The sequence below is a fragment of the Paralichthys olivaceus genome, chromosome 14 (genome assembly GCF_024713975.1).
Source record: "Paralichthys olivaceus isolate ysfri-2021 chromosome 14, ASM2471397v2, whole genome shotgun sequence".
NCBI lineage: Eukaryota > Metazoa > Chordata > Actinopteri > Pleuronectiformes > Paralichthyidae > Paralichthys > Paralichthys olivaceus.
The window spans coordinates 151,004-173,417 of NC_091106.1; the positions used below are offsets into that span (position 1 = coordinate 151,004).

The 22,414-nt window shown below is 41.4% G+C and overlaps 1 protein-coding gene across 1 annotated transcript; it reads left to right on the forward strand.

The window, feature by feature from the left end:
- The first annotated feature begins 18,633 nt into the window (after positions 1 to 18,633).
- Positions 18,634 to 20,634, forward strand: LOC138413691 (E3 SUMO-protein ligase ZBED1-like). The gene is made up of 2 exons (XM_069539096.1): positions 18,634 to 19,102; positions 19,607 to 20,634. The coding sequence occupies exons 1-2, from the start codon at positions 18,634 to 18,636 to the stop codon at positions 20,632 to 20,634; spliced, it is 1,497 nt and encodes a 498-aa protein (XP_069395197.1).
- The last annotated feature ends 1,780 nt before the right edge of the window (positions 20,635 to 22,414 follow it).

Here is a 22,414-nt window from a genome sequence, read left to right on the forward strand (position 1 = left end):
CTCTGTCCTGATCTTAATATTGTCCTCCTGAACATGATGAACCAAAGATGAATAATATCTGTAACCTGTAGTTGCTCTGTGGTGTTTCCCAGAACTCTAAAGCACAGCACTATCACTGACACCACTGATTCTTTAAACAACCACAGAAGAAATCAATCATGCACAGTTTTTACAATTTAATGAAAGAAGAATTTCTTCGTGCCAAACGGGAGGTTTCTACCAATGTAAACGTCTCTATACTCAGTCAGGTTCACTACTCTGAGTAATCATGAATTACGACCTCCTCCATTAATAAGTATCTTTCTTGATACAGGTATTGATAAAGTTCCTCTGAATCGCTCTCTAACCTATAGTTAGTACCTAACCTGTGTCTGGTTGTGAGGCCCTGCCTGGCTAAACTGGGGGCCTGACTGCAGGACCAGCTCCGTCTCCCATCTAGCCCTAATGTAATCAGTTGAAGCACTCGTACAGTCTCTGAGGTTTTGATATAACACAGATACCACCTTGATTTTTGACCCATTATATACTCGCATTAGTACATCTATCACTCCGTTTAATATTTTTGCGCTCCCTATTTCCCTTATAATATAATCCCTTAGCTGTAGTTATCTAAAAAAAATCCACATTTTTTAATCCATACATTTCTCTAAGGTCCTGAAAAGACATGTTGTTTCCATTCTTTAGTATTGTACACATGGCAGTGATTCCCTTCCTCTCCCAGTTCCTGTATGTCAGGTCACTCAAGTTTGGCTTGAATCTTTCATCATATGCAATCCAGCTCAACAATCTCACTTTCTTTTCCAATCTATGCCTTTTATTGAAATCAGCCCAGATAGTCAGTGTGTGGGAGGTTATTGGATCTATTGAACCTTTTAGTAGTTTTTATCAATGTAATGTTGCCCAAAAGGGATTGCACTGGTTTGCTAGCCACCCTCATCTCAATCTCTTTCCATTTGGAGTTATAATGCTTGTCACACCACTTGACCAAGTTGTGCTGCCTCATAATAATCCTTTAAATTTGGGAGTGCCATGGGAATCCCCCCCGATTCTTAGCCAGTTGTAGCGTGCTATATTTTATTCTTGGTTTTTTACCACTCCAAATGAACCTCGATATCATTTTGTCCCAGGTTTTAAATCTTTCTAACTGTATCTTGACAGTAAGGGATTGGAAGAAATACAACAGCATCAGGAAAATGTTCATTTTAATAATGTCAATCTTTGAACTGACCTCCAGTGATATGGTTGACCATCTCTCAATATCCTCTTAATTTGTATATGAATCTGATCACAATGAAAACATGGCTGGATTTATCTTCTGAAGATGGCTTATCTGTTTTGTTAGGGTTACCCCAAGATATTTTATGCTTTATGACTTCCATTTCCATTTATAAGCATTTGTAATTTCTTGGGAAGGGGTATAATTAAAAGCCAGAATCTGTGTTTTATTCACATTTGTTTTATATAATGAGTGGTCTCCGTATATACTTATATACTTAAATGTGTTAGGTTTGTATCAGGTCTTTCTAAATATATTATTACATTGTCTGCAAACAGACTTATTACATGTTTTGGTTTTTTAATATGTATTCCCTTTATTTCCTCACACTGTCTTATAGCCTGCGCCAGAGGTTCAATGTATAAGTCAAAGAGGAGAGGGGACAGGCAACATCCTTGGTATGTTCCCCTCTGTAGCTTTATGCTTTTTGTTAGACTACCATTATTTTTTATTCTAGCTATAGGATTCTGGTATATTGTATTGATGCATTTAATGGCTTCTTTGTTAAATCCAAAACATTCTAATGTTAAATATACAAATATCCAATTTACGCCATCAAAAGCCTTTTCGCCATCAAGACTCAGCAATATAGCCTTAGTTTCCTTCATTTGTATCGAGTTTACTATTTGCAGGGTCCTTCTTATGTTATCTAATGTTTGTCGTCCTGTAGTAAATCCAGTTTGGTCCTCATCAATTAATTCTGTCATGAAATTCTGATATCTCCTTGCTATAATGGATGTGTATATGTTGTAATCTACATTGAGCATAGAAATGGGTCTGTAATTGTTACAATATTCTGCGTCTTTACCCTCCTTGGGGATTACAGATATGATTGCTTCATTACACGAGGGTGGCAATCCACCTTCCTTAAGGGCAGTGGCGGTTCTACATTGAGTTACTCCCCGGGCGAGGGGTGTTATATAAAGTAGAGTAATGTGTATAGTCTTTTTCCTTCGGATGCAGTTCACGCCATACATCAACCAGTCCATGTTCCTTCAACGACATGTTTACAAATTTAGATATATGTGTCTTATTTCTTTTTATACTTGTTGTGTCTACCCTATGATCCATTATCATATTAAAATCACCAGCACATATCACTATACCTTCAGATTTTAAGGCCATGACTGGGAATAATGATTTAAAGAATTGTTTAGTACTCTCTGGAGGGGCATATACATTAATTAACGTAACCGTCTCTTCCTGTAGTTTCCCCTTCACTATAATATATCGTCCTTCTGTATCCTTGATTTCTTTTAGACATTCAAATTTAGTTGAGTTTTGTATAAGTATTGCCACACCTCTTTTGTTGCTTTGTTTACAAGTACTGTAATAGGTGTTTCTAAAACCAAATTTCTTCAGCTTTTCATGCTCTTCCTGGGAAAGGTGTGTTTCCTGCATGAAGATAACTTGAGCCTTAAGTTTTCTCATTTTCAAAATTATCTTAGTCCTTTTAATTGGATTATTTAACCCATTAACATTTAACGACACTAACGATATGCTGTTCATTTATAGCTTTGGAAAATGGCATTATACTCCATGATATATTTATATATATATATATATATATATATATATATATATTATATACCATGAGAACAAACAATAGCCAAAAGAACATTGAGCAACTCAGCAATAAAAAGAAAAATCGAACTAAGAATACAACAGTAGGCACTTGCCCCCCACGTTTCCCCCGTGGGTTGAGGGGAAATTCAGATGAAATATGGGGGCCCCTCCTTAGTGAGGTCCATTCTTGTTATCCAGATTCTCTTGAGCATCTGTCTCATTAATTCAATTCAATTCAATTTTTTTTATATAGCGCCAATTCATATTTTACATTATCTCAAGGCACTTTACATTTAAAAGTCAAAACCTTGAAACAATATTAACGTAGAGAAACCCAACAGTTCCAACAATGAGCAAGCACTGTGGGGAGGAAAAACTCCCTCATTAACAGGGAGAAACCTCTGGCAGAACCAGGCTCAATGTGGGCGGTCATCTGCCTCGACCGGTTGGGGTGAGGAAAGAAACGTAAGGGGGGAGGAAAGGAGAGATGGGTGGAAAGCGGGGGAGAGAAGAGAGAGATAACAATAACAATGTAGTGATCTACAACAGGATTATATATATTAATGAATTACTGAGTTATTGTAATTAATGATAACAATGGTGATGGTAGTCGTTGTTGTCCTGCAGTCCCGGTGCCAGAGTTATCTGAAACGAGAGAGAGAGAAGAGCCAGAGGGACTATGGGAGGACAAAGTGACACTTTGACATGATGACATGTTAAAATAAATAAATAAATAAATAAACAGGTGTGGGGGGGCAGAGAGACAGAGAGACAGAGGGAAGTGATGAAGTGCTCAGTGCATAATGGGAGTTCCCCCAGCAGTTTAAACCTATAGCAGCACAACTAAGGGATGGTTCAGGACTCACCTGATCCAGCCCTAACTATAGGCTTTGTCAAAGAAGAAGGTTTTTAGTTTTACTTTAAATGCTGGGACAGTGTCTGCCTCCCGAACCCAGATTGGGAGCTGGTTCCATAGGAGAGGAGCCTGATAGCTAAAAGTTCGACCTCCTGCTCTACTCTTACAGACTCTTGGAACCACTAGAGAGCCTGTGTTTTGGGAATGAAGTGATCATTATAGCTCACACATACAGCGTCCGATCAGTCCTAACAGTGAAGACTGAAGACCTATATACAATCTCTTAGACTATTTGTCTTCAGTGTCTAACATGTGTTATCTTTCACTTACTTCTTCATTTAGATGCACTTACATACTTTATTTGTCCATTCCTCTGTATTTCTGTAGTTTATGTTTTGCTCGTGTTGCGGTGTCCTCTTTGTTTCCTACCTGTTGCCATGGCCATGGGCCGGTGTCCCAGTGTATCCTCATTCTGGCCATAGGTGTCTAGAAACGGATTCCTCTCTCTTTTAAAACTTTCTTAATTCCCGCGTACTCCTTTCTTTTCTGAATTATTTCCGTGGCATAGTCACATTATTGGAAATAGTATTAGTTAGGTGATAAGTTGCAACATCATGTCCCAATTGGAGATTAGCCGTGCTGCACTGCTGCTGTGCCTGTGGAACAAAGAAGAAATGAACAATTAAGCCACAGTATCACTAATTCCAGCTCTGTCCAACAATCCATATATAATAGCTCCAAAGACTCCTGGAAGAGAAATTGTCCTACCCTGAAGAGCAGTCATCCACAGGAGGAAAACACAAAAGGTGGCCACCTCACAGCCCCAGTGGTGTGACTACTCTTGGAGATTCTCCCATCACAGTGTCCTCTCCATGCAGTCTCTCTGAATCTTCATCTGACGTGGCTGGCTGGAGGGGTGCGTTGACCAGTTCACATGTGAGAACAAAGCCTTTGCAGGGACTGGAGAATATGCTCTGCCTTTTGGGTGAGGATAAATCCATATTTAGGCAAAAAAAATGGATGCGACTAAAGAGGAGATGGAGAGCCCGTCATCAGCAGCGATCACTTAAATAACGTTGACTGTTGTGCTGTGCTCCACGAGGAGTCAAAATAATGTTATTATTCATGACTTTGCCTCACACAGAGCACCAAAAATGTTGTGATTATGTACTTTCCCTTGCGCGGGTTACGATTATGTACTTTCCTTCATGCGGGGCACCATTAAATGGTGTGCTTTTGGGCATTCAATAAATGTGGCTATCAGAGAAATATTACTGATAAAGGATAAATCGGGGCACCACCCTTCAAAGGAAGGGAAAAGATAGCCAATTTAAGAAATAAGTCTTACTGACTACAAATTTGGAACTCTGATTAATAATTAAATAAATAACTATAACCAAAATTACCACATCAATAGCTAGCAAAGTTGAAGGATATGGAGTTCTTGACAGTGTAGAGGTTGGCAAAATTCACACTTATGCAACATTAATGAAGATGGAGTTGTGAGACCATGTGGCTGAGATCACATGTATGTGTTAAGTTTGTGGAAATGAGTGTGTGAGGTGTTGGTGCCAGGTTAAAGAAAGTAGTTAGATGCATGCAAAGAAACTGATCAGTATAACAGAACTAACATTAACTTTCAAATAACATATTACCAAATATCACAACAACACAATTCAAACTTATAAACATCACATGAAATAGAAATAGGACTAAACAGTCCTTTGCTTAGCCTAGCGTAATAATAGAGCCCAGTTGTGTTACCCGTCCATGAAAAAGAGGGAAAGGTCCTTTTTGGATGTGCTGTTTGAAGTCGATGGAAGTGGTCTTGTTGGTTGGTGGCTCCTGTTGTGCATCTGCTGGTCAGACCTTGTGTCGTGGCCAATTGTGCTGAAGTTCTTAGGCAGGCTCTCGCGTCACTGCCTTTGGAATGTTTTAGCAGTCTGCTCCAGGCAGGCCTGCTGGAAGTTGAGGAGCTTGTGTAGGGAGGAAGTCTCCCTGGCTGGGAGAGCAGGGCCAGAACCTACTCCACCAGGAGCGGTCAGCAGGGGAAGAGGCAGAACAGAGAAGAGAGCTAGGAAACTCGGCTTATATTGGCCTTGTGACCTCATGGGTCATGGGGCACACAGTGACCAATAGTGGTTGAGAGTTGTCTTCAGGAGCAGTTTTACCACCTATATGTGAAGATGAAGCACCCTGGGAGACTGAGTTCTGGAAGCTCTCCTTTGTCTCCAGAGCAAAGGAGACATGCGGTCAGGCTTTTGACTACACATGTAGGCCCAACTATGGTTCACAGATACCAGGTCCCAACATGACATTATGGCTTCATTGAATGAAAATGTATTTAACCTATCTCGATGTGCTTCTTCAGGTTGGACGGGGTAAGTAGAAATGTAAAGAAGTATTTGTACTTCGTTACATTACAACACTGGGTAAGGTCAGCTCAGGTGCTGTTGGATGGGCGCTGCTGACTACTTCCAACACTGTGGTTTTCTCAACCCCAGAGCGTGGCGGATTCTCTTCCAGAGTGAAGTCTTCTTTGGTTTCTCAGGGAGAACACTGGAGAGAGACTTCTCCTCAGTGACATCATCCTTATTCTCTCCATTGAGCTCCCGACTGGAAACTTCAGCTTTATGACAGTGGCAGACCACATTGTAAGAAGCTTTGAGCTTCATCAGCTCTTCTTGGAGAACGTTCTTTTCCTGCTTCTCCTCCTGGAGCTCAGTGTCGAACTTCTCCTGGTTGGTAGTCTGATTCAGACAGACCTCATGATAAGAAGCTCTGAGCTTCATCAGCTCTTCTTGAAGAGCATTATTCTCATCCTGAAGCAGATCGCTGGTTTGAGTCTCCTTGTCCATGGAGTCAATCTTTTGGCTGTGAGCTTGCCTTTCCTCCATCTCTGTCACCACAAGCTCAACCCTGCTCAAATCCCTTTTCAAAAGGGCCACCTTCTCCTTCAGAGCCACATTGTCCACTTCCAGAGCCTTCACCTTGTTGCTTTGAACAGCCAGTTTGCCATTGTGGGCTTTAGAGTGAGCTGTCATTTTCTCCTTCTCCCTCATCAGAAGCTCATCGTTCTGTTTGAGCTTCTCTTCCAGAGCCTTCACCTTGTTGCTCTGTACAGCCAGTTCAGCCAGTTTGCCATTGTGGGCTTTAGAGTGAGCTGTCATTTTCTCCTTCTCCCTCATCAGAAGCTCATCGTACTGTTTGAGCTTCTCTTCCAGAGCCTTCACCTTGTTGCTCTGTACAGCTAGTTCAGCCAGGACACCAATGTGGGCTTTAGAGCGAGCTGTCATTTTCTCCTGCTCCCTTATCAGAAGCTCATCATTCAGTTTGAGCTTCTCTTTCAAAGCCTTAATCTCAGACTGCATTGTTCCACATGTCTGAAAAATGGAAACATGGAATTCATTATTAAAAGACCTGAACCTGAACATACATTTCTAAAAAAAAATAATTCTTACCAGGATGTCCATTTTGGTAAAGGGGGATTTGTAGTTATGAGAGCAGTGTCTTCTTGATGAATTTTTACTGAACAAATCAGCGGTTGTCTCCGTAGGCAGGATTGTTGTCTTCACTAATGAGGACTGTGGTCTTCTCAGTTGACGGTCTGTTATTTTCACAAGTTAATAACTTGAAGCAAGGGAACTTGTTATTTATGTTTGGTAGTTCAGAGGACCAAAGAAATATCCTATAATGTCTAGAGTTTTTGGTTCTTTGATTGGATTTGATAAGGATTTGCAGGCCAGCAATCCCTTTGATGGTTGCCCCCACATCAATCATCAAAGAAGATTTTTAAGAAGCAACCGTTTCCATGGCAATTTTTATAACTGCACAACATGGCGGCCCCTGGGGGTTTATCAGGTTGACTTCTATATGATGCACATCACTGCGGAGCATACACAAATCCTGAGCTAGGCGGCTACTATACACATGTTGCACTGATAGCTACAGTGATCCCTGTCTGAGACTGAGGTTAGTCTCTTGACCAAATGAAGAAAATCAATCAAGGATTTCAGATCCATTAGATAATGTGTGATATGCTTGAGGGAATTAATTAAATATGCTATGAAGTGTTAAATTAAGTATGTAGATATGTACATAAGCATCAACAAAATATAAGTCTATGTGTCAGTAAGTACATAGTGTGAAATCTTAACAGCACAAGCATTATAAAATAAATGTAGTAGGATGAAAATAAAATAATGAAAATGGAAAACACTCTAGAGCAGCTGTAGTCAACTACTTTACCATCACCAGGAAGTGGGTACATTTTTGCAAACTAATTGTTGCATTGTGTGTCACTGAGAGCATGGGGAATTGTGCATTTCTGGAGCATGTTTGGATTCGTGTTTGTAAAAAATGTGTGTGTGTGTCAGGAAAGTGTGGACCTTGATGCTGGCTGGTTTCTAAAACTGATGCGAAATAATTGAGAGGATGTATATTTACATGTTGATCTATGTGATTTTAGTGTGCGAGAGCTATTGATGCACAACACAGGCACTGACATTCTGTGATTAAGCATTGTATTGTTGTGTGTTGTTCATGTGTTCAATGTGATTTTACACTGCAAATAAAGGTTTCATATTTTAATTTTATTCATAGATTCATGGCTATTGAGCAGTGCTTTGTGAGTGTTGGTCGAATACTGTCACTGGCATAAAATATTAATGAAAATGCATATTATTAATATTTGTATGTGTGTATATTAAATCAATACAATTGTCAATGCTTCTGCAAATGTGTTTGACTGTTTCCATTTAATTTAATTTACTATGTTCCACTTAATAATGGGCTAAAAGGATTGGTTTATGTAATATGTATGTCTTTGTTATGCACATTAGTCATGCAATCATTACTGATTTGATGATATAGAGCTCAATCTGAATGCAGACAATTATTTCTTCAATGCAAAATATATTTTAAAAATCTTGCCTACATTTGTTTACATATGATAATGAACAAAAATAATAACCAACAGATTTGACACATCTCACACAATTCATTGACCCTCAGCATCCAGCCCTTCATCAGCCGTGAGTGTGGCACATTATGTCATTCTTTGTCGTATATGGTCATCAATAATTTAATAATAATTGATCTCAGGCTCCCTCTCCGGAATCGAACCCTGAATCCCTGTTACCTGTGGTCATTGTAGGCGCAAAAAGTACCATTGAAAGTTGATAGGGCAGACATTCGAATGAGACGTCGCCACCACGAGGGCCAGCGATCAGTTCGAGGTCATCTAGTGTCACCAAAGCAGCCGGGGCACCACGGGTCTGATAAATGCACACGTCTCCGAAGGTCAGCGCCCGTTGGGGAAGCGGAGAGCGGGCGGGGAGTGGAGTTCGGTTGGGGGGGTGGGATTTTGCGGAAGTTATTTTGCAAAAGGGGTAAGAACTCGTACATCGCCTGGTACAGTGGCTCTGACAAGTAGAAAAATTTCGCTTAATTTTGCCTTTATGCACCAAATTAAAGATTAGACTCTCCTCTTCCCAACACTATCAGCTTTTCACCCTAGCACAAACTGGCTGCTAGTAATCAGACATTTAGTGTGGTCCATTTCAGGCAGCTTTCGGAGCTGGGTCAAAAATTATTGTTGAAGGTTTTTCATAAAATACCAAGAAGGGGCGCCATATTCTGTAGAATTTGTTTTCTGATCCCCGAATAGTGTATCTAATCTTCTCTAGATTCATGCAGGATATCATGTCTCTGAGCCAATGTGAACAGCAAGGAGGAGCTGGGTCCTTCCACTTAAGTGAATTAGCTCGTCGGGCTAGTAAAGAGGCAAAAGCAAGAAAGTTGAGCATAGCTTTATGTAAGTTCAAATCTGGAGCAATGCCAAAAATACCAGTCATGGGATTGGGCTCAATTCGATGATGGAGGATATCTGATAACGCATGGAAAACCAATGTCCAAAAGTTACCTAAAGAGGGACATGTCCAATACATGTGGTAGAGTGAGGCAGGTACGCCTTTACATTTATCACATGTAGGGTCGACATCAGGATACATTCGCGCTAATTTGGTTTTTGATATGTGGATTCGATGCACTACTTTAAATTGTAAAAGTGCATGTCAAGAACACATAGAAGAGGAGTGTATCCGATCAAGCACCAAGTCCCATGTGTCCTCTGTAAAGGTATAATTTAGGTCTTGCTCCCAAGCAGTTCTTATAGTTGCCACTGAAGAGCAGTGCAGTTTGGAAATAAGGTTATATAGATTGGACATGATACCTTTAGAGGTGGGGTTAACAGAAAGAAATATATCAACAGGGGTAACTGGGGGTTTATAAGGAAATTGGGTCGTTAAGCGCTGTATAAAAGTCCTAATTTGTAAAAATCTAAAAAAGTGGGTTTTGGCAATGCCAAAAAGTTTCTTTTAGTTGAGAAAAGCTCGCAAAACAATTATCAATGTATAGATCTTCAAAGCATCTCAAACCTTTTCTGTGCCAAATATTGAATGCGCCATCAGCCATTGAAGGAGCAAATAGATGGTTAGCAGCAATTGGGCTTTTAAGTGAAAAAAGCTGTAGTCCAAAACTTTTCCTAAATTGGCCCCAGATTAACAGGGAGTGTTTAACTACTGGGTTGCTCTTGGGAATATCCGAAGCAAGTGGAAGTGCGGCACCTAAGAGGGCAGGTAAGGAAACAGGGTTACTGGCACAGACCTCCATTGTAACCCAGGCCGGGGAAGTGGGTTCAAGATGGAAATGTCTCCAAAATAACAAACACCCAATATTCACTGCCCAGTAGTAGTACTGGAAATTAGGCAGAGCCATTCCCCCTGCCTGCTTGGATCTTTGGAGAAATGCTTTCCGCAGCCGAGGGTGTTTACCATTCCAAATGTAAAATATCAATAATGAGTCAAGGGCCCTAAAAAATTATTTGGGGATGAGAACGGGAAGACATTGAAACAAGTAGAGGAACTTTGGAAGCAATGTCATTTTAATCGAGTTTATTCTTCCAATAAGGGACAGAGACAAAATCTGTTTTGCCTGATCAAATAAAGTGAGAAAATTTGATTTAAACAAGTTTTTGAATTCTCTGGTGACACAAATTCCGAGGTAATTAAATTGATCTTTCACCACCTTCAATGGGAGATGGGTATAGTTAAGTTTAAGAGCTTCTTTATTAATTGGGAATAGTTCGCTTTTATTTAAATTGACTGAAATTATCTAAGATCGTGAGGGCTTCTGGTAGAGAAGTGGTTGGTTTTGAAACAAACAGAAGTAGGTCGCCTGCATACAGCGAGACTTTATGTTCGACTCCTCCCCTCCATATTCCCTGTACCCGCCCGTTGCTACGTAAGGCAATTGCAAGAGGCTCAATGGCAATTGCGAAAAGGAGTGGGCTTAGTGGGCAACCCTGCCGGGTCCCACGGTGTAAATCAAAGTATTCAGAGTAATGACTATTGGTCAAAACAGAGGCTGAAGGACATTTATACAATGTTTTGATTCAGGACAAAAAGACAGAACCGAAACCAAATTTTCCAAGTGTAAAAAAAAAGATAATTCCACTCTACTATATCAAATGCCTTCTCAGCATCCATAGAGGCAAGGCACTCTGAATCCAAATGTTTGGGGGAGTACAGAATATTAAATAGCCGACAAATATTGTAAAACGACTGGCGTCTTTTAATAAAACCAGTTTGATCTGGCGATATTACAGAAGGAAGGATATCCTCCAGTCTGTGGGCCAAAACTTTGGCGAGGATCTTTACATCTGTGTTTAGCAATGAAATCGGTCTGTATGAAGCACAATCTAGTGGGTCTTTGCCTTTTTTCAGCAACAAGGAGATACAGGCCTGATTGAACGAGGGAGGGAGTGCAACTGAGTTTAAGGAATCAGAGAACACTGAGCACAGGACGGGGGCTAGATCAGCAGCATTTTTTTTAAAGAAATCTGATGGAAGCCCATCTGGGCCAGGGGATTTACCTGATTGCATAGAAGATATAGCTGCTGAAATTTCCTCCTGGGTGATGGGCGCATCCAGGTTATTTCTCAGGTCTTGAGAAAGGGACGGTGAGTCAAGGACATAAAGAAGTTTTCCATAATATTAAAGTCTGCTGTACAATCTGAAGAGTATAAATTTGAGTAGAAAGTTCTAAACTTGTCATTAATCTCTTTCTGGTCAGATGTTATACATCCATTATCAGTCTGTACTCCAGCAATAAATTGGTTCATTCTCAACCCACGCAGCTGAGTAGCCAGGAGTTTGCCAGTTTTTCCACCGTGCTCATAATAGTTACTTTTACTCCGAAGTAAGAGACTTTCGACTTCATGAGAGGAAAGAACGTTAAATTCGGCCTGAAGTTTCAAGCGCTCCTTGTACAGATCAGGTGAAGGTGAATTTACATGTTGTTTATCTATGTTTAAAATCTGATTAGCAATGTCAGTCTGTTTCTGCTTTGAGCACTTGTTTTTATATGCTGAGAATGATATAATTTCTCCTCTTAAGTACGCTTTCATAGCTTCCCAAATTGTTTTATTAGACACATCTGGTGTTCTATTGATGCTTAAAAAAGTTTTAATATGTGTAGAGATGTGTGAGAGAAAGCTCTCGTCGGAGAGTAACAATGGATTTAGTCTCCAGTGTCTCCTTGTATAGTCAGCATCTGGAAAAGCTAGTACCAGAACCAGGGGAGCGTGATCAGAAATAACAATACTTTCGTATTTACATGACTTAAGGTTTGAGATGAATTTATTATCTATAAAAAAATAATCAATTCGAGTGTAAGTGTGGTGGACATGGGAAAAGAAGGAATATTCTCTTCCTGTAGGATACAAGAACTGCCAGGGATCAGAAAGGCTAAAATCATCAAGAAATGCTTTAATGTAACTGGCGGATTTGCTGAGAGTGGTAGGTTTAGGTGAGGAGCGGTCTAATACTGCATCCAAATAACAATTGAAATCTCCCCGAGAATTAAAAAATTAGAATTTAGATCAGGGAGTTCAGAGAAAAATCTATTGAAAAACTGTACGTCATCAACATTAGGCGCATGCACATTGGCCAAGACCACTTGCTTATTGTAAAGCTTGCCTGAAACATGGGTAAAATGTCCAAATTTATCTGCTGTAATGTTGCAGGGCTCAAAAGGAATGTTTCTATCAACAAGGATGGCCACACCCCTGGCTTTCCTTTAAAGTTAGAATGGAAAAACTGTCCTGCCCAGCATTTACCTAATTGCCATTGGTCAGAATCATGCAAGTGGGTTTCCTGAAGAAAGGCTACCCCAGCCCTGAGCTTCTTTAGGTGTGAGAAGACTGGGTGATTTAACCCCTTAACATTCCAGCTAATGAAGTTACAATTACCTTTCATTTAGAACACTTGCAGACAGAATAGAGTGAGTAGCTCCGCAGGGGGAAAACAAAAAAAAACACAAAAAAACCCCTGAACCCCAAGCTCACACAGCGCTCTGTGGAGCAAGCTCAGAAAGACCTCCTCAGGTCTCGTACTATACATCCCCAGAATATACTTCCTATTTCACTAGCTCCAACATAGGGTTTTAATATTTAACCCTATGACAAAAAAGCAATCAAAACTGAACGACTAACACTAAATACACCATAAAGCTAAAACAACTATGAGCAATAACATAACACAGGTTATCATGCCTCTTCTCCCTGCACGCTGCACCTCCAGCTGTAATAATCTCCCCAAACCAGGACTACTCCGGCGAGAAATAAAAATATATTTTTATATATAATAAAAAATACGACTGCATCAACTGGTCTTGTCAAAAGCTTTAATCAGTTAAGTTGGATTTTCATGCATTATAAACTGGAGACGGAGGGGATCCCGGAGCTCCATGTCAGCTTTCCCCTCTCTGTCTGCAGTGGATGGGCCAGCAAGGATATATTCTGTATATATTTGGCAGCACTTGCACATCAAACACATTGGCCACGAGAACTAAATCTACTTTCCCTACATGTATCTATCAACGGCCTCTGCCAGGACTGGTTGGGGTGAGTGGAGAAAAAATATATATATAGGGGAACAAAAGGAAATAAAGGGGGGGTGGAGTCACAGTCTCTGGTCATGGGCTTGAATCCAGCCCGGGAATCACCACCTGGATGTTGGCATGGTCTTCCAAGGGCGCGTTGGTCCCTCCGGGCACTCCTACCTCTCTCATGGTCCAACATGTGCAGTAGTAGTAGTGAACATGGCTCCAAAGGTGAGAGGTCCTCAGGTGAGAGTGCTGGTGCATGACCCTCCACGTTAGCCCTGCGACAAACCGGTGACCTCACTAGGTCCATCCCTCATCAAGACCCGAGCCAGGATGGGTTCCGGAGAGCCGCACAGCATGGACCAAGGAGGGGAGGAGAAGACCCAAGGAATTAGAGACATGTAATAAGATACAATAAAATAAACAAGGCAGAGAGAGAAGAGAGAAGGTGCTGGTTTCTGGTGCCTGATGGGTGATCCCCCAGCCGTCTAGGCCTATAGCAGCATAACTATGGATGACTATGGCTCATGACGTATCCACGCTTGTAAAGTCATTTTGAAAGAATTACTGGTAGTGCTGGAAGTGTGTAAATCTCAGAATCACTTTCTAGTTAACTTTGAGCCTTTTACCACGATAACAATATACCTCTTCATGGCCCAACAACTCACACCTCGGGCAGGGTGGGGCTAAAAGCCCAGCTGGCCCCTAATGCAAACAACAGACCCAATACAAAAGTGATTTAGACTTGAAGGGAACAGTCTTGATTCTTTGAGCTTCTAAAATATACCGTGTAAACAGAATGCTATGCTTGTGTTTCCTATTGATGAACAGTTCTGACTTGCAGTGCCTGCTCTCAATTTCAAGTCAATGTCATTGCCACAAATTTTTCAAAACATGAAAAGGCCCACTTTACTATCTTATTATTACAAAAGTGATATTTCAAGAAAAAAGTTTCAAATGGTTTTCATTGTCTGTTACACAAATAAACAAATTCCAGAAGTACATGCTGACATTACATCTGCTCAACTTTCGAAATACAAAAAATTGGCTAATAATAGTCTATTGCCGGGAATCGAACACAGGCCTTCTGCGCTAAACGTCCCTTACACGTTCCCATTCATTCTCTATGGTAGTGTTAAATCACTATGCACGTAATGCCCCTCCCGGCGACTGAACATTATGGTGCTGTTTCAGCTTCATCTCTGTCTCTCTTCCTCGACTTTTCCTTCAACTTCCGTGACTGAAGAACAACAAACTACAGCAGATGTTGCTCTACAACTACTTTACACATGTGAGGTGTTTTATTCAGCAAAGGTAAGAGACTGTTTGACTAAAGACCAGATAAATGACGGGCAAATGTATGTGTCACAGTGTCTCTTTGTTTTTTATATTAAATTACATCCGTCTCTGTGATTTTCTGTTACTGTATTTGTACATGATTTTTGATGATATATAGGCTATATTTCTTGGCTTAGACTAATAAACTCTAAAAAAGAAAAAAAGATTATATCTATCCATGTGAATGTGTACAAATAAAGTCTATTGTTGTCTTGTTGTCTTAAGGCCTCAGCCCCAGTCAAAAGTTTTATTTAACAATTTCTACACTGTGACCCATATGTGTTTTTCAGCATGTAAATAGAATACAAAGTAAATAGAGGAAGTAAACAGTAGTATACTGGTTGTAACTGAACCATTGATCTTTTCAGGAATCTACATGCTGAGATCTCCTCTGCCCCTCATATACGTGAACAACCAGACAGTAAGATGTATCATACGTTTAATCTTGAGTATTATTGGGCCCCAAACCGGTCCTCCTTCAAGATGACCCTCATCCTGCTCATCATGAACAACCTGCTGCCCATCACCAGGGGGACGCCTCTCATCAGTGAGTGTCCGACCCCTGTGATGCTGGAAAGGGAACATTTCTTGGTAGAAAGTAGTTCCACTGAAAAGTGTGTCAATTATTTGGTCAACGGGACAGTGTGACTTTAAAAGAAATTATTAATTTGTTTAATTTATTGTGAACAACAGGTTCCTCAAGTTTTATTGTAAACATCATTTCCAACACAAGATCATAGCTAAGATACATGATGTTATTGAAAAGTTGACTGAACTGTCGTATGCAGACGTTTTCTTCTGCATCAGTCTCATCCTGATGGTGGCCAGTCTGTTGGAGACGGTGCACATCACTAACATCCAGTTCAGGGCCAGTCAGTACAGTGCCGTGCCTCACTGGCTCAGTGTCCTCGTCCTACAGTATCTCGCTGTTCTTGTGTTCATCCCTCCAATGAAGAGGAGCCACACAGTCACAGTCTTCTTTAACCCAGCTACTAGAGGTATATTGATATTATCTATACAATTTATATATCTATATCTATATATTATTTATATAAATTATGCTGAACAAGTCATGAAAACTTTAATCAGACAGTTGGAAGAAGTGGTTCTGACCAAGCAACATTCAGTGGAAGTAGAGCAAAACTGTTGTCCTCTTTCAGATGATATTTCTTCTATTCGTCTTTTACAAAGTACCCTGAGCAAATAGATAATAATGTATGAGATGGAGAACATCTTTTCCTCCTCTACAATCCCTCTTTTCTAGATCCTGTGCAAACTTGATGAATGGAAGGGGAGGAACCCATTTAATGTGGATGCAGGTGTGGATTCAGTTTTTAAAATTTCTTTCACTTTCACAGGAAATTCTCGACATTTTATGTAAAAAATATGTTCCTCTCCATCGGGGAATTGACCCCTGTCTCCCGCGCAGCAGCCGTGGATTGTTTAGCTAAACGGCCCTAAACACATTCCCATTCATTGTCTATGGTAGTGCTAAACTACTATAGACGTAATGCCCCTCCCGTAATGTCACTGAAAATTTTGGCGCTGTTTCAGCTTCATCTCCAGTTCTCAGGAGTCAGGGTCGAGGTGAAGTCTGAACAAATGAGTCTTGAGTCTTTTGCGGAAGATGGAATGCGATTCCGCTGTCCTGACATTGGTCGGGAGTTTGTTCCACCACTGATGTGCTAAAACAGAGAAGGGTCGCAACTTCGCTGAGCGGGCTTTGTTTGCTCTCAGTGATGGGGGTACCAGTCGGCCAGCTGATGTAGATGAGCAAAGTGTTCTCGCTGGGGCATGTGGTCTGACTAGTGTTTGGAGGTAGACAGGTGCAGTTGCATTGATGGCCTTGAAGGCCAGCACCATCATCTTGAATCGGATGCTGGCCCCAACAGGAAGCCAGTGGAGGTCACGGAGGAGGGGGGTCACATGGGACAATTTGGGAAGATTGTAAACGAGGCGCGCTGCAGCGTTCTGGATACGCTGCAACGGTTTAGCTGCAGAGGCTGGGAGTCCAGCCAAGAGGGAGTTCAGTTCAATTCAATTTTATTTATATAGCGCCAATTCATAATTTACATTATCTCAAGGCACTTTACATTTAAAGGTCAAGACCTTAAAACAATATTAACATAGAGAAACCCAACAGTTCCCACAATGAGCAAGCACAGGCGACTGTGGAGAGGAAAAACTCCCTCATTAACAGGGAGAAACCTCTGGCAGAACCAGGCTCAATGTGGGCGGTCATCTGCCTCGACCGGTTGGGGTGAGGAAAGAAAAGTAAGGGGGGAGGAAAGGAGAGATGGGTGGAAAGCGGGGGAGAGAAGAGAGAGATGAGGTGGAGAGAGAGAGACCGGGAACAATTTGGCACCATCAGTATCAAGGCTGACTATAACAATAACAATGTAGTGATCTACAACAGGATTAGATATATGAATGAATTACTGAGTTATTGTAATAAATGATGACAATGGTGATGGTAGTCGTTGTTGTCCTGCAGTCCCGGTGCCGGAGTTATCTGAAACGAGATAGAGAGAAGAGCCAGAGGGACTATGGGAGGACAAAGTGACACTTTGACATGATGACATGTTAAAACTAATAAATAAATAAATAAATAAATAAACAGGTGGGTGGGGGGGGGGGCAGAGAGACAGAGGGAAGTGAAGAAGTGCTCAGTGCATAATGGGAGTTCCCCCAGCAGTCTAAACCTATAGCAGCACAACTAAGGGATGATTCAGGACTCACCTGATCCAGCCCTTACTATAGGCTTTGTCAAAGAGGAAGGTTTTTAGTTTTACTTTAAATGCTGGGACAGTGTCTGCCTCCCGAACCCAGAGTGGGAGCTGGTTCCATAGGAGAGGAGCCTGATAGCTAAATGTTCTACCTCCTGCTCTACTCTTACAGACTCTTGGAACCACTAGAGACCCTGTGTTTTGGGAACGAAGTGAGCTACTTGGATAATAAGGTGTTATCAGCTCTTTGATATATGAGGGGGCGTGATTGTTGAGGGCTTTAAAAGTGACGAGCAGGATCTTGAATTCTATTCTAAATTTTACCGGGAGCCAATGTAAGGAAGCTAAGACAGGAGTGATATGATCTCTCCTTCTAGTTCCTGTCAGCACTCGTGCTGCAGCATTTTGGACCAACTGGAGACTTTTAACAGTCTTCATGGAGCATCCTGCTAATAGAGAGTTGCAGTAATCTAATCTAGAGGTTACAAACGCATGGACTAGTTTTTCAGCATCCTGCTTAGACAGGATGTTTCTAATTTTGGTAATATTGCGCAGATGGAAGAAAGCCGTCCTAGACACTAGTTTAATATGGGGGTCAAATGACATGTCTTGGTCGAACAACACTCCAAGGTTCCTCACAGTGGAGCTGGAAGCCAGACTGACACCATCCAAAGTGACTATCTGGTCAGACAGTGTTTCTTTGAGATGTTTAGGGCCAATTACAACTGAGTTTAAAAGTAGAACATTTTGGGTCATCCAGGCCTTGATATCTTTGAGACATTCCTGAAGTTGAACTAGGCGATTAGATTCATCATGCTTCATGGAAATATACAATTGGGTGTCGTCTGCATAGCAGTGGAATTGTATGTGGTGCTGTCTGATAATGTTGCCTAACATTAGGCAGCGGCTATCACATTGCTAAAGATATGGTCCCTATTGCAACTGTGGAACAAGTCGGATTTAAAAAGCTACTGAAAACTATGGACCCGAGATATGAGCTTCCCAGTCGCAACTACTTTGCACGAGAAGCACTGCCACAAATGTACAATGAAGTCAGACTGAGCCTTGCTGACCGGCTCGCTAACGTGACCCATTTTGCGTTGACCAGCGATATGTGGTCGAGCAGGACGTGTGGGCCGTACATGAGCGTGACAGTTCACTTCATTCAAGACTGGGAGATAAAAACAGTGTGTCTCCAGACAAGTTATTTCCCCCAGGATCACACTGGTGAGCATATAGCTGAGGCCCTACAGGACGCAATTGCAAGCTGGAAACTCCAAGAAAAGCATCTGGTTGCTATAACAACCGACAACGGGAGCAACATCGTCAAAGCGGTTGAGCTGAACAAGTGGCTGAAGATGCAGTGCTTCAGTCACAGATTACACCTGGCTATTGGTGAGTGCAGTGTTCTAAGGAGTATTCAGATTTTTTACTTTAAACAAAAACATATTAAAATGTTAGTTTTTCCTTATTTTCCTGTGTGTGTCTGTCTGCAACTTTCACACGTAGGCCTAAACAGTGTGGAGTTTTTAGTGGAGTAGAAATATGAAGTAGCATTAAAAAATAGCATCCATTCTAAGAACAACAACAAGAACGAAACATGAGTAAATGTACATATAGTAAAGTCATCATTTATAAATTCTACAAAAATAATAATACATAAAAATCTCTTACAGGATTAAAATTCAGAAAATAAATGAATATAATATTTGTTATTTATGTTTAGGACTGGTGTTGATTAAAAAAATAAACTATAAAACGAGAAAATAATATTAATGTAGAATAAATCTAAAGCTTGATTTTGGAAAGCACTTGGCTGTATGAGTGTGTTAAAGTGAAACCAGAGTTGAATTTCTCGCATAAACCCATTTAATTAATAGTTTTTTATGATTCTGACAGGACATGGCATGAATGACACGCGCGTCACTCGGGCCATTTCTCTGTGCAAAAGAGTTGTAAGCTGTTTTTCATACAGCTGGAAGAAAAGGAGACATCTTGCTGAAGTCCAGATTCAGCTGGGTCTGCCAAGTCACAAACTCATAACCGAGTCTGCCACACGCTGGGGGTCAAGGCAGCAGGTGATAGAGAGAGTCCTGGAGCAGGAAGGAGCACTAGCCAAAGTCCTGTCTAGTGACATAAAGACCAGACACCTAGTCCCTACCTGGCAGGACTTAGAGGTCCTAGAAGCAGTCCAAAAGGTCCTGAAACCTCTCCAGGACTTTACCGATGCTTTGTCAGGTGAGGAGTACATCACTCTATCATATGTGAAACCTGTGCTGCACCTTTTTAACGAAAGTCTCCTGGCATGTGAAGAGGGTGATAGCGAGCTTCGCAAATCGATCAAGACCAGCATTGTTGAGTACCTCAACAGTAAGTATTCTGAACCAGCCACTACTGACCTACTGGAGATGGCTTCATTTGTGGATCCACGGTTCAGGACCACCTACATCCCAAGTGAAAAGGTCGATGCATTGAAGCACAGAGCTGTCTTGGAGGTGGAGACGCTACTGGCTGATCAGAGCAGCTGTCAGCAGCCTTACTTACGTGTGCCTACTGTGCCTGAGCCTGCAGATGGAGAAGCAGCAGCAGTGGCACCAAAAGCTAAGAAGACACTGGCAAGCTTCTTCAAGCAGCGCACAGCAACCACCACTGCACCAACCAAGAGGGGGGCTATTGAAAATGAACTGTCAAGTTACTTGCAGTCAGCAAGTGTGGAGAGTGACACTGATCCCCTCAAGTGGTGGAAGGATCATGAATTTGTCTTTCCAGCTCTAAGCCACCTGGCAAAAAAGTATCTCTTGGTACCAGCTAGCAGTTCACCCTCCGAAAGGGTTTTCAGCTGCAGTGGCAATATTGTGACCTGCCACAGAGCATCTCTGAAGCCAGATGCCGTTGACAGGCTGGTGTTTCTCGCACAAAATCTGTAAACTAAGGAGGACACGCTTGTCTGTATTCTAATGTCTACCTCAAGACAGCACTACTGTTTATGTTGTTTTTAAGTAAAAAAAGATGTTTAAAAACATTTTCCTTAAACATTTTCCTTAAAGTGTGGGAGTAAGGTCTTGATAATCTTCTTGTATAGTACTGACACATGGCTGAGAGGGAAGGGAAGAGGGGAGCAGTTCTTTAAATTTGTGAACAGTTTTGTCGGATAGACATCGACTATAATAGAATTTCCGTCCAGAATTGACGTAATTAACAATTCTGAATTCAAATGTAAGTAAAAAATGGTCAGACAGAAGAGGGTTCTGTTGGAATAGTTATATTTTCTATGTCAATGCCATATGTCAGGGCAAGATCAAGAGTGTGATTCAGGCAGTGGGTCGGTTGATTCACATGTTGAGTGAAACCAATCGAGTCTATTATTGAATTAAATGCTGAACTAAGGCTGTCATTGGCAACATCTACATGAATATTGAAATCACCTGCTATAATGATCTGATCTGTTTTAAGAACTGTTTTAAGATAATTGCATTTATCACTGCAGAAATCTTTTGTGATTTACCTCTAAACCTCTGATCAAATTATTATTATTATTGGGATCAGATGTTTTTTCCCTTCCCATAACCCCTTTTGGTCCAAAGTTCCAAAACTTTCAATACTAATTGTTTTTGTTCTCCTTTGCCTAATAGAACATGGAGATCAGAATTTGATACCTTTCCAGTGAATCAATCTAAGCTACTGAGACAACACAGTGATTGAACACACAAGAAAAGTGTTACTTACAGAGGTGAGGGAAGAGTTCAGAATCTTCCATTGATATGCATGTATCAAATCCTCTAGTTACATCTACGCCTTGTGATGTTAAAATTAGCATATTACTCAATGAACACACCAAATCTCTACCTATAAAATATATCAGCCAGCGTGGTGACAACAAAAATTAATGTTTAAAATTTCCTTAACCTCATTTTAACAAAACAATGGTACAGTGTATCTCTCTATATACTGTCCCCAGCTCCACCGCTACTCAATCGCACTATGTGTATTGGTTCTCAGGACAATCCCTGATCTAATGTCCAATTTTGCCACATTTGAAACAAGCGTCAGTTCTTCCACGTCCCCTTCCTCTCCGTCCATGAAATTTCTTGTGCCCGCAGACTTGGTTTTGATATGCTGCCAGGTGTCCTTTTTCTTTGTCTTGCTGTTCAAGAGTTTTCCTGCATGATCAGCATGACCCCATGCTGGATTCACCATTCTCCGCTCCTGTGCAGAGACAGATCTTGCCACTTTCGAATACTGAGTCCCCATCTCAGTCATCAGCAGTCTCTGCTGTTCAGTGCTGGTTCCAGTTGCACTGCATACCGCTCCCCCACTTAACACTTGTGGGAGAGATGAAATGGTAGGTTCTTTCATATTGGTGAATGACCATGGTCTGGAGATCAGCTGAGTGTTTCCATCTCCTGCAGCCACCTCCACTATCGGTGCTTGCAGGGTTGCATTCAAATCATAAATTGCCTCCTTCCCAGTTCGCCGTGGAGTATGTGAGTGGTGCATGATGGAGGCCTATCCACCTCCTCTGCTGCAACAAGGTCGAGGTCTGGATGGAGGTTAGGGACAGCTGGAGCTGCCGCCTGCGCCCTCTGCACCGGTAGCAGCTGAGTGTCCTGCTGGTCATCACACTGCACCGCTGCTGGCTGTAGTTGTCCTCTCGGTGGAGCTGAGTCCAGATCAGGGTCTAGTCGGACACACTGAGACTTGGAGATT